General features: G+C 33.5%; 1 protein-coding gene across 1 annotated transcript in view; it reads left to right on the top strand.

Annotated features, from left to right (window-relative positions):
* Positions 1-12,097, top strand: part of LOC132553635 (potassium voltage-gated channel subfamily H member 2-like) — a 97,559-nt gene that overhangs the window by 67,507 nt on the left and 17,955 nt on the right. The window contains exon 9 of the mRNA XM_060217895.1: positions 11,186-11,623. Within this exon, the coding sequence (XP_060073878.1) occupies positions 11,186-11,623 (438 nt within the window). The remainder of the gene's footprint in view (positions 1-11,185; positions 11,624-12,097) is intronic.

Consider the following 12,097-nt stretch of genomic DNA (forward strand, 5'->3'; position numbering starts at 1 on the left):
TTTAAGAATGAAGTAAATGAATTAAGTAAAAATTGAGTTTATTTCCATATGTCAGTGAAAATATGTTTTGATACACATCAGAGTTTATGTCTTAGTCCAGTGTTTGTGTAACTCTGAGTAATACTTGTTTGATTTAGAGTAAATTTTAGTTTGTATGTTTTGTTTGAAGTACATATAGATTTACAATAATAAGAATTGTAAAGATATTACTCGGAGTAAGACAGAATTCCATGTTTATCGTGTTACCGTGGTAACTGATAAAATTTATGTAAGGAGGTGATCTAATGTACATGTGTTTCTAGGTAATATATATACTAGACAACTGTTGGGATGATTTGTGAGAATTTTTTGCATTATTCTTTCTTTTCCCGATGTTTGTAATAAAACAATTTTCTACTAAATTTATGAAGACTGAATTCTTCTGGCTTTAATCTGCTTCACAACTTTTAAATCTTTTAACTGATAGCATATTGTACTCACTCTTAGGAAATTAAACAAAACTTTTGTGTTTTGTATCAGTTTGGTCCCTATGATAGGTATTTCTACATATACCGTGTAGTCTTTTGTTAGATCAATATGATAAAGGTGTTGAGTTAACTCTAGGGAAAGACATTCTGGTGAAATATGGTATCAAAGTGACCTTTGACCCTGGGTGGCCTCATCACCATTGAGGCAGTTTCCATATGAGATAATTTTATCTAATGTTTGTTTAGAAGACATAAAATAAACAAACATCATGCCATGAATTACTGTAAATAAATGTGTTACTTTCAATGGGTTCAAGTTTCCAAGGATAGAATAATTTAGCAAATGATAGATAATAACCTTCAAAAACAAAAAACAATATTGATAGAGAAATTCATTTGTATGTTCCAAGGCCATTTAATACATCTCTTTTGCTTTACAAACAATTCTTTGGCAGCATCACAATTTTTGGAACATTATAGTTGCATTGCATTTGCCATAATAAAACTGATCTACAAATGCTAATTCAAACCTATAAACTCCTTTTTTATCTCCATGTTCACATGGCTTTATACTCCATGCCTGGTAATAAGCCCATCCCTACATTGTGCATTTAGCTTTTTACAAGAATCACCACCAAATGCAGTTCATTATCCTATGATAAGCTCAACTCTTGACTTTTGAGTCAGAGCATGAATGTTAATGTCACCTTTCCCACTGTGAGTCAGAGTTGATGTTTTGGCCAACTTTCCACTTTGAGTCAGGATAACATTTTAGCCCACTTCTCACAGTGAGTCAGTATAATGTTTTGCCCACTTCTCACAGTGAGTCAGGATAATGTTTTGCCCACTTCTCACAGTGAGTCAGGATAATGTTTTGGCTTACTTCTCACAGTGAGTCAGGTTAATGTTTTGGCCCACTTCTCACAGTGAGTCAGAATATATGTTTTGGCCTACTTCTCACAGTGAGTCAGAATTAATGTTTTGGCCTTCTTCTCACTGTGGGTCAGAATTAATGTTTTGGCCTTCTTCTCACTGTGAGTCAGGTTAATGTTTTGGCCCACTTCTCACTGTGAGTCGGGATAATGTTTTGGCCCATTTCTCACAGTGAGTCAGGTTAATGTTTTGGCCCACTTCTCACAGTAAGTCAGGAAAATGTTTTGGCACATTTCTCACTGTGAGTCAGTATAATGTTTTGCCCACTTCTCACTGTGAGTCAGGATAATGTTTTGGCCCACTTCTCACTGTGAGTCAGGATAATGTTTTGGCCCACTTCTCACTGTGAGTCAGGATAATGTTTTGGCCTACTTCTCACAGTGAGTCAGGATAATGTTTTGGCCCACTTCTCACTGTGAGTCAGGATAATGTTTTGGCCCACTTCTCACAGTGATTTAGGAAAATGTTTTGGCCTACTTCTCACTGTGAGTCAGAATTAATGTTTTGCCCACTTCTCACTGTGAGTCAGGATAATTTTTTGGCCCACTTCTCACAGTGAGTCAGGTTAATGTTTTGGCCCACTTCTCACTGTGAGTCAGGAAAATGTTTTGGCCTTCTTCTCACTGTGAGTCAGAATTAATGTTTTGGCCTTCTTCTCACTGTGAGTCAGGATAATGTTTTGGCCCACTTCTCACAGTGAGTCAGGATAATGTTTTGGCCCACTTCTCACTGTGAGTCAGGATAATGTTTTGGCCCACTTCTCACAGTGAGTCAGGATAATGTTTTGGCACATTTCTCATCGCAAGTCAAAATTAATGTTATTGCCAACTTCTTGCTGCACTTATTTGCAGGCTAACAGGTCTTTACTCAGATTTTCCTATTTTTTCTTACAATAATTCTAGCATATTTATCATAAATAAGCACAAGGAGCCAACAGATAACATCTGACTAGGAGATGGGCTTATTACAGGACAAAGAAAGAATATTTGTTAGTTATGTTAATTAACAGCAATAGGTATGGAGTGAGTGTATTTGCAGACATGGGCTTATTGCTGGAAAAGTATATAAGTCTTAGCAGAGTATTTTGTATATACTAATGGAAGGTGTAACTCATACCCAAAACAAGATTGCAGAATTTGCAAAGAAATGTTCTTCAGGTGAAAATATCTGTTAAGTGTTTTCTGGCAACCAACCATTTGTGTCATGATAACTTTTATAAATTCTCTTCAGCTGAAGTTTTATAGAGCTGGCTGGTTTTGCCTGCCAGAGGGGGATATATATATATATTTACTTATGTCTGCAAGTTTTAGGGAGGAGACAAAATATATACCTTTCGTATACCACACAGCTGAAGCAATACCTGGCTATCCAATGTTATCACAATCTATCTACTGTAATCTTCGATTCAAGTTACATAACAGAATCCTTTCTATAAATAAAGGATATATATCCATCAGGTATTACTGTCAATCATTTATTACTCCCTATTTAAGTCTTACACCTAAACTTTATGTGGAAGTTATCTCCCTTAGATATATCATTAGTCCACCTGGCACAAAAGGCAAAGATAGCTTATGTGATACATGTCCTGCATCCTTCCCTCCATCAACTAGTCATGAATGACTGAACAAATTTTTATCAAATTTAGTCCGAAGCATCCTTAGGGGAAAATTGCTCTGTTTTGTATAAATAGTGAGACTGATCCCTCAGGGGCCTGAAGAACTTTTATAGGAATTGTTGGATTTGTTCAAATATGTTATGAAGCATTCTTATGTTCAATCAACCCAATTTGTTTTTAAACAGTAGATAATGACCCCGTGGGGCAGGGGCAAGGGCAGGGGAGTGATATTGGCTATGTGAGTGTCTTGATTTAAATACCCAGTAACATTTTCCAGTTGTTCAGAAAAACTTCAGTATCGTTAAAGCAGTAACTTCTTTCTATAATATGTGTATATAATTTTCACCTGTTCCTGTCTGTAAAACAGAAACAGGGATTAGTCATGTTAGAATAACACTTTCTGGCCAAAAAGATGATATAAAAAATACACCAATCATTTTTGGTAATGGTTGACTATAAAATTCTGCTAAAACTCCTGGTATTCTGACTGTGTTGATAATGTCACAGACCATTTTGAATTTCTGATCAGCCTGAGATAATTTTGATATGAGAAACAACTTAAACAAATCAACATGTTTAGTATCCATTTTATTTGAGATTTTTGAAACTTCCTCTTTTGATATCAATAAAATACCATATTCACATTTCTCTTTTTATATTTTAGCACACCAGGGCATTCTGTAATGCAGAAATTTTTAACTGTGTGATCATTTACAAAAAAATGTCACTTTTAACTTCAAAGATAAACAAACAGTACACAGAATAAACAACACCGACAGTACTTAAAGAAACATGAAGGAACTATTTAATGTCCTTTTTCCCTTTGGTTTCCTTTAAAGAAAATAGGAATCTTAAAAACTTTATTTCTATCTCTTATTCCAACACATGGATTATTACATTGCATTTAACATATTCTGTTTAAACTTTCACATGAAAATGATAAATCTGGAATGTTAGGCAATGTGTACAGTAAATTGTCAAAATTATTAAGATTCCAATGAACCTTAACATATAACTGTTGATATTTCTTCTGATCCTACGATCTGACCTCTGACCCTGTATAATCAACATATGTACATCAATGTTTACATCAACCAGCTTTAGAACATTTGATCTCCATCTGGAAGACTTCAGATATTCCTTTTTTTCTCATAAAAGCATTCCCTTTCAAAGCTAAATGATTATACACCTATCCAATTAGCTGGAAGGTTCAGCACCAAACATTTAATGTTTTGGGCCCTAGGTTTAAATGTTTCCACACATTGGTTATAATTCTGGAAACCTTCCCAAAAGAAAAGCAATACCATCTGGATTGTCTTATATTGAAGTAGTTGATATTGATTTAAAGAGGTCCCAGAAGGGGAACGTAGATCACTCAAAATTTATTTAGAATTGTTCAAGTGTTGGTTTTTGAGTAAGAATATTAAACAAAATGTGGAATGTTTTGATCCTTAGTTCTGTTAGTTTCCATCAACTTTGTATTTTCCAACTCTAAAACATGTAGAAATAATTTTGTGTCAGGAAATGCATCCTTTAAACCATTAAGGTGTCACAAATTCATGATGACTTCAGGATGTTAAATGCCCTCTATCTAATGGTGAGTCAGTTTCAAACTTTCGAAGTCTAATTTTAGTTTGGTTGAATTTGATTTTCGAGGATGGGGATGGGGGATTACAGTTTGGTGATTATTAGTATACATGTATATACAAACCTGGTTCAAGTAATAATAAAGTTAGTTTATAGAGTTGTTTTTGTATTTGTCTATATGTATATACAGCAAATGCTTAGTAAATCAAACACAGATACAGTTAATCTGTAACCCATGCATTTATTTACATTGTGATCCATATGTTCATATGATGTAATTAGACAATTTGCCACTATGATCATGTTGAAAAAATTCCAGCTTCCTAGCAGTACATCTTTCAAACATCCTTTTTTGGGGATGTCATGGTAAGGCAGTCTGGAATTTCTTGGCGAGGTGATTTGGTGCTGTAGATTGTGAGTTATCATTACTTGTGTTACCATGTCCAAAATATACAGTATATATTTTATATCATAATAATGTATTTATTACTGTGATGTAAGTTACAATTAAGGATGACATTGTAGATAGACATCATTTTACTTACGTCAGGTACATCAAAGCAGAATATTTAGCATCTTCAAATTGGTTGAGGAAAGGCTTTGGAAGAGATTGGTTTCCTAACATGTGTAAACAGTTTTATGGTTGTATTTCATTGGAATTTAAACACCTGGTTTTAAAACAAAATTGTTCTTTGATGTGTGTGCACTGAAGTGGATCATAAACATATATAGGCATTAGCAATTTCATGGTGCAGTGGTTATTGGTTTTGCATTATTAATGATCAGTGATCAGTGTGTATAGCTATGACTAATACAGTCTATTGAGCTTATTCACTGATTATATATATATACATATACATATGTGGTTGTTATAAACAGATACTGTGATATGTATGGTCTCAATAGACAGGTTTCTGTCACAGGTTTGTATGATTCAGGTGGTTGTAATTGACAGGTTTCATAAGAGCCTGTATAGATATTAAAGTCTATTTATGTACATTGTGGGTAACTCATTTTAGATACAAGAAAATGATAAATGACTGTCCTTTAATAAGCCCACTCCCTACTTTGACTCAACTTTAAAGTATTGTTTTGGGCTTTAATTAGAGGATGTTAGGAGTAAAGTTTTATTAGAGAAATCAGTATGACCTCAGTGAGCAATGTCAGATTCAGGTTTGTTTACTTTAATCATTAGGGCAATTTTTAACCCAGTTCTTCATCTGTTTAGTCCATCGATTCCCTGTCCTTTATCAATCTTATTATATATTGATCTGTCATGAGAAGTACGGAACAGATTTTTCCAAATTCATTTGTAGACTTCCTTTGGTCCCTTCTTGTGGCTGTTTAATTTTTTGGGCTGATCAGATGAAATAATGGCCAACTAGTAGCCATGCTGGATTTTGAAAGTTTAAGTTCCATCAGCTTTCGCTATTTCTTGAGAAATTAATTTGTATGTAGACTTGCTATAGTCCCTAGTGTATTTTAATTTTTTGACTGATTAGATTAACAAAAAGGCTCGCAGGTAGCCATATTGCATTTTAAAAGTTGAGGTTTGTTATTGCCATATCATCAGACCTAGACTCCCTTTGGTTCCAAGATGGGGATTTCAAGTTTTTGGACTGATCATAAAAGGAAAATGGTTGACAAGTTAAAGATTGATATCACAATTTCTAGAAAAATTTATAAGATGGATCTTTCCCAAATCACATAACCATATACCTAAAGAGTTTTCCTTGATTGTGTAGTATATATTTTGAGTCTGATCATAAAATTCCTTGTAAAGAAATGTCTGACTTTCTGCCATGATGAATTGTCATATATTTAGGCTTGATATATTGTTCTTCCTTGTCCTTCACTGTGCATTGTTCACCTTGGGCCTTATTAGAATAACACAGTTAATGCAAGATGATCTTTCTGGATTAGGTAAGTTGTAGTTTCATGGTCACTGCTAATCAATCTTGAACAGTTTTGAATGTGCTGTTTTGAAATTTAATATTAAAGTACGGTCTTTAGAAATCATAAGTTTCAGAGAGATAAAAGAATAGAAGGGAAAGATCTGATTGATGAAAAAGACAATTAAGATCCTACAATGGTGCACACCAAGATCTCTCCGAGATCTATTGTTAGTTGTAATATATACAGAAAACATCAAAAAAATACCAACGTAATCATACTCCTGACTCAAATTCCATAAAACTAGAGCAGAGAGACTCCTGAAAAAGTGCAGGTAGAATAAGACCAGGTGTTCCAGAAGAGTAAGCACATTCTGCTTCATCGACGACACCTGCCGTGTATACCTTGGTCAGTCCAAGTAAGTAATGTCATGTTCTCAATTGAGAACAAGTACGCAACAAAGGAACCAACTGACAAACATGCAGACACTGATAAAAGACAGATTTTTGTGTTTATACATCATTGATTTAACTATTCTTCAGGTAATTGCCTGATGGTAGGGTGTATTCATGATAATGTGTTGACTTCTCAAATCTGTGTGGTTAACTCTGGTGTGCGTTCATCATTATGTGAGGTGTTTGCTGGTGAATCAATTCAAAATCAATAAACAGTCATTCAGGAAACTACGCTTTAATCATGTATGACAATGTTGACATATTGCTAGTGAGCGTAATTATTGAAACACCTGGTCACTTAATGCTTGATGAAGTCGGCCATGCTGTGATTTCTCCCAAATGTATAAGTCTGACTCTGATATGATCACTCCCTAATAGTGCACATGACCAGGAAGTTAAAAAATTGGAAGATCTTATTTTTGAGATGGAAAATGTACTGTTTGTCTGAGAGGCTGAAAGTTTGCTTGGTTTGATGGAAAATCTGACATGTTGGCAAGGAATAGTTGTAGATATCTCCAACTCCAACTGCTTGTCACTCAATTATCATGTCCTTTGTCAAACCTGCAACATTCCAGGGAACATGTCATGATGGTTTCAAGAACTCTTCTGCAGCAGAGGTAAAATGTCACCTGCACCATACTATGATATACTGTACTGACTGTGAGTCACAAGCTTTGGCGAACTGAGTAATTATAATCTGAAGAATCTGGCACCCTCTCTTGCTAATATCATTTTCAATGTTTGAAAGAATTGAATTTTTTTTTTTTTGTAAAGTTATACTTCTAGATATCCAAATGTGATTGTCAGTAGTGCTTTTTATTTGATTGTAAGTCAAAAAGTTTAGTTTTTGTATCAAATTTCTAAGCTCAGTTTCAAAATAAATGTTCTCTGCCTGTGATCAGCAGACAAACGAAAATGAATGTAAGCATGTGAGTACTGTCAGATGCAAATTTCTGTTAAAGTATATTTAAAAAGGGGATGTATATGTACATGTGTATGTAAGGCTGCCACTGCCTTGGTCTAAAATTAGAATCACTGAGGTGTGACATTCTGCAGAAGACTAATTAAATAGCTTGAATTATGAAATTTTAAATCACTTAGATTTCACACTTGAAAGTTTTTACTTGTCGAGCGAGTTTTATGTTGTCATTTTCTAAATTGTTTAAGCTTGTAATTTCTGTATAATGATGAGACAGAATGACATATAGCTAAGATTTGGTTAAAACCTTGTCTATATTTAAAATTACAAAACTGAGGTTACAGGATGACAGATAGTTGAAATGATAGAGAATTCTATTGGCCAAAGTCCTGTTTAAATTTTAACCTTTATCTATCATCTTTATTATTATTATTATTATTATTATTATTATCATAATTTGTCACACAATTGTGAGAATTCGCAAATAAAAAACTGTTTGAAAATGTAAGATAGCCTCCACTGCATGTATTTAACTATATGATACTGCTGCTACTGCTGCTGCTGCTGCTGTTGCTGCTGCTGGTGTGGTGGTGATGTGGTGGTGATGTAATGTATATATAAGACACTAGATTTGAATGCAGAATCTGAGGCTGCATGGAAATTCATATAAAGTGTTGTCTCGACTGCCAATAATGTCACAGGTGTGTAAAATACACATGTAGTATAAAAACAAAGAAAAAAACCCCAATTAATTCTTTGCAATATTTCAGCTGAATATGATATATAATTGTGATTTCTTTAAAATATGTTTAATGAAGAAACATGTTTTTGATTATAGTCGTTTAATGGAAGGATAAAATTGTTAATTGACAATCAACATACAATTTTGACGAAGTGGATATCCACTTGGGAGTGATCTACCTTGTGTAATACACTTGGGAGTGATCTCCCTTGTGTAATACACTTTGGAGTGATCTCCCTTGTGCAGTACACTTTTGAGTAATCTCCCTTGTGTATATATGGATATATACTTTGTAGTGATCTTCCTTGTGTAATACATTTGGGAGTGATATCACCTGTGTAATACATTTTGGAGTGATCTTCCTTGAGTAATATACTTTGGAGTGATCTCCCTTGAGTAATACACTTTGGAGTGATCTCCCTTGAGTAATACACTTTGGAGTGATCTATCTTGTGTATATAGAAGGTATGGCAGTGATAAGAAATGTAGTGATTGTCTTCAAGAGTTAATTTCCTATATGGAAGTATATCAACTGATATCTTTAGTCTGGTCATTTACCAATCACCTACTTAACAAATTTAAATTCCTGGTTAAAGCTTGATGCGCTACTTGTAAAGTTTCTCAGGGTACTGAATATGAATTCACACTGGATGACCCTTCACCCGAAAATGGAATAACATGCTTTTTTAAACAAAAATTGGAATGAGTAATTGGTGTTGAATAAATCTACCCAGTTTGGAAGAAAATGTTTTTATAGTCTTTTGCCAATATTCTTTGCAGGGAAACAGGAAGAGCTGGTATGACAACGCAATGAAAACTACATATATATAATTGTATAAATCTGAGTGTCATACTATATATAGTTTTATATATTCAGAATTGGTATTTACTTGAAATATGCCATTTCTAAAATAATGAAACATAAAGCATTTATCTTTTCTTCCCTTGGAACGTAGACTTGTGTCAGCGACTTTTCAAGATCCTCTTTACATGTATATAATACTCAAAAATAGGTTACTGCTAGGGGATGTGGGAGACAATGTATTTCATTCACCCCAAAATTACTTTGCTCATGCTTTTAATATACTTAGATCATCTTGACTGTGTCTACAAACTATATATGTTTTGATTAGGATTAAGATATAAGCTTACCAGGCAGATGATTTATAATCTAATAAGCATTGTTCACTAATTCTAAGTTGTTACTGCTTACAAAACATTGACAATTTTTATTATCAGTTATTGAAAAAGTGATGTCATTTATGATCTCTGATAAAGTTACTACCTTTTTGGTTGAAAAGTTACCTCCCCTTTCCAGTTATATTAAGTCTACTTTTCTCTGAAGAAATAATGGATTTAGTTTAAGAAATAAAATCTTCTGTTGATCTTTTATACATAATGCGATATATATCTAGAAAATTCTGTTTAGTGTTCAATCATACTGATGAAATCTGAAACATGATTTCATTTTCCCTAAGGTATTTTATGATTTACTTGAAATGATATTTAATACATGAATCATGCTGGGAGTGATTTTTTTTTTTTCTCCCCTCTATATTGTTTGAAGTGTTTCCCTTTCAAAGGTACCCAATGAAATTTCCTATGCCTTGCATATATACACACATATATAGATACTGTCCCAGTGTGATCCGCCCTACCATGTGATATCCATTGTGTGAAGTCTCTAGAGTTATCTCCCCTCCCTTGGCTGCTTACCAGTACCGTATATATCCACGTATAGTGCTATGTCTGTGCTGTGGTGCAGTAAAACAGTATATCTGTGTTGTCTTTGTTTATGTCTATCTTGTCAAGTGCAGTCTTGTGGGTATAATTAAAGTGATTCATATATTTTGTTTTAATAAAAATGAATAACTTTTTAATAATTATAGAAAAATATACATATTGATATATTCTGCTGAATAAAGGTTTTATCTGAAATTTTAAAATGAAAAAAGGATGAAAATTCATGGTGTCACTGTGCATTTTATCAATATTACATTTAGTTAGTTGACGTTAAAATCTTATTCTAAAATTAAAATTAATTAAAAAATTTCATGACCGAATAAAAGATCAATAGGTTATAATTCACCATTTTAAAAACCAATTTTTGATTGTCCAATAATTTTCTCTGTCAGGATAAAATTCATGTAAAGGAGATTTGCTGTTCTTATGAAAATAACACATAGTTTATAATATTCATAAAGTAATTGAGTAAATTATTTTTTTTCCCTTAATTTTCTAGGAGTGATATACTGTTTTGAAAATAAGATCCTTCCAAGTCCTAGATAACTGAATATAATTATATTATTTATTGAAATATGTATTTGAATATTTTTAATTATCTTAGAATCCTTATTTTAAAAAAGTTCAAAATTTGAATCTTGGATATGAATATAAATTTTGTATTGCTTTTCAAAAAAGAAAAAAAAATGAGTTTGAAGAAAAATTTTGTAATAAAGTAATTTATTATTATTTTTTGTTTTTGTTAAATGAATAAAACAAAAACTGTTAAACTCCTGATCAAATCAACTTGCAATCGAGCCATGTTTTCAAAATCATTTTATTTTTCAGGTTTTGTCTTTGGGGGCAGATGTGTTGCCAGAGTACAAGCTTCAGTCACCCCGAATTCATCGCCTCACAATTCTCCATTACTCTCCGTTTAAAGCTGTGTGGGATTGGATAATTCTTCTACTTGTCATTTACACAGCCATATTTACGCCCTATGCGGCAGCATTCTTGCTGAGTGAAGAAAATAGCCGAAATCGAGATGGAAACAAAAGTATCGAGACCCGCTACCAGAATCCAATGACGATCATAGATTTGATTGTTGATATAATGTTTATTATTGACATTTTGATAAACTTTAGGACAACATATGTAAATAAAAATGATGAAGTGGTTAGTCATCCGGGCAAAATTGCTGTGCATTATTTCAAAGGATGGTTTCTTATAGATGTAGTGGCTGCTATTCCATTCGATCTTCTACTGTTTGGATCGGAGACAGATGAGGTAGGTATTTGCAGTAAACTGTTAAAATGCATAAAGTCATTGCAGTACCTACCTGATCAAATTTAAATCATACTTCATCATTCCAACATGATGTTATGCTTAACAAGACAAGATCACATAGCTCGTTAGCCTGGCTGGTAGTGTAGCAGACTATAATGCGAACGTGAAGTATAGGTCTGCTGTGTTTTGTTTGATCCCTATCTCCGGTAGTTTGTGTTGCTGAGAAAGCTGATATCGCAGACTTTGTCCTGTGTTGTTGTGATTGTGTCCTTGGTAGACATTTTATCCCAATAGCTATGGATAAAATATGGTGGGCCTTCTGTATGGTGTTGAGTGAGGTAGCAACCAGGTAGTCTGCAAGGAGACCCAGTTGTCAGGGTTTTAAACTCAGCAAACAGACAAGTAGCTAAATAATACTACAACCCTCCATTTTATCAATCACCAAGGCAATTACCATTCAGGCAATCTAGGTAA

Source organism: Ylistrum balloti, unplaced genomic scaffold (genome assembly GCF_031769215.1).
Source record: "Ylistrum balloti isolate Yb309-2 unplaced genomic scaffold, AGI_CSIRO_Ybal_v1 Utg370342, whole genome shotgun sequence".
Lineage (NCBI taxonomy): Eukaryota > Metazoa > Mollusca > Bivalvia > Pectinida > Pectinidae > Ylistrum > Ylistrum balloti.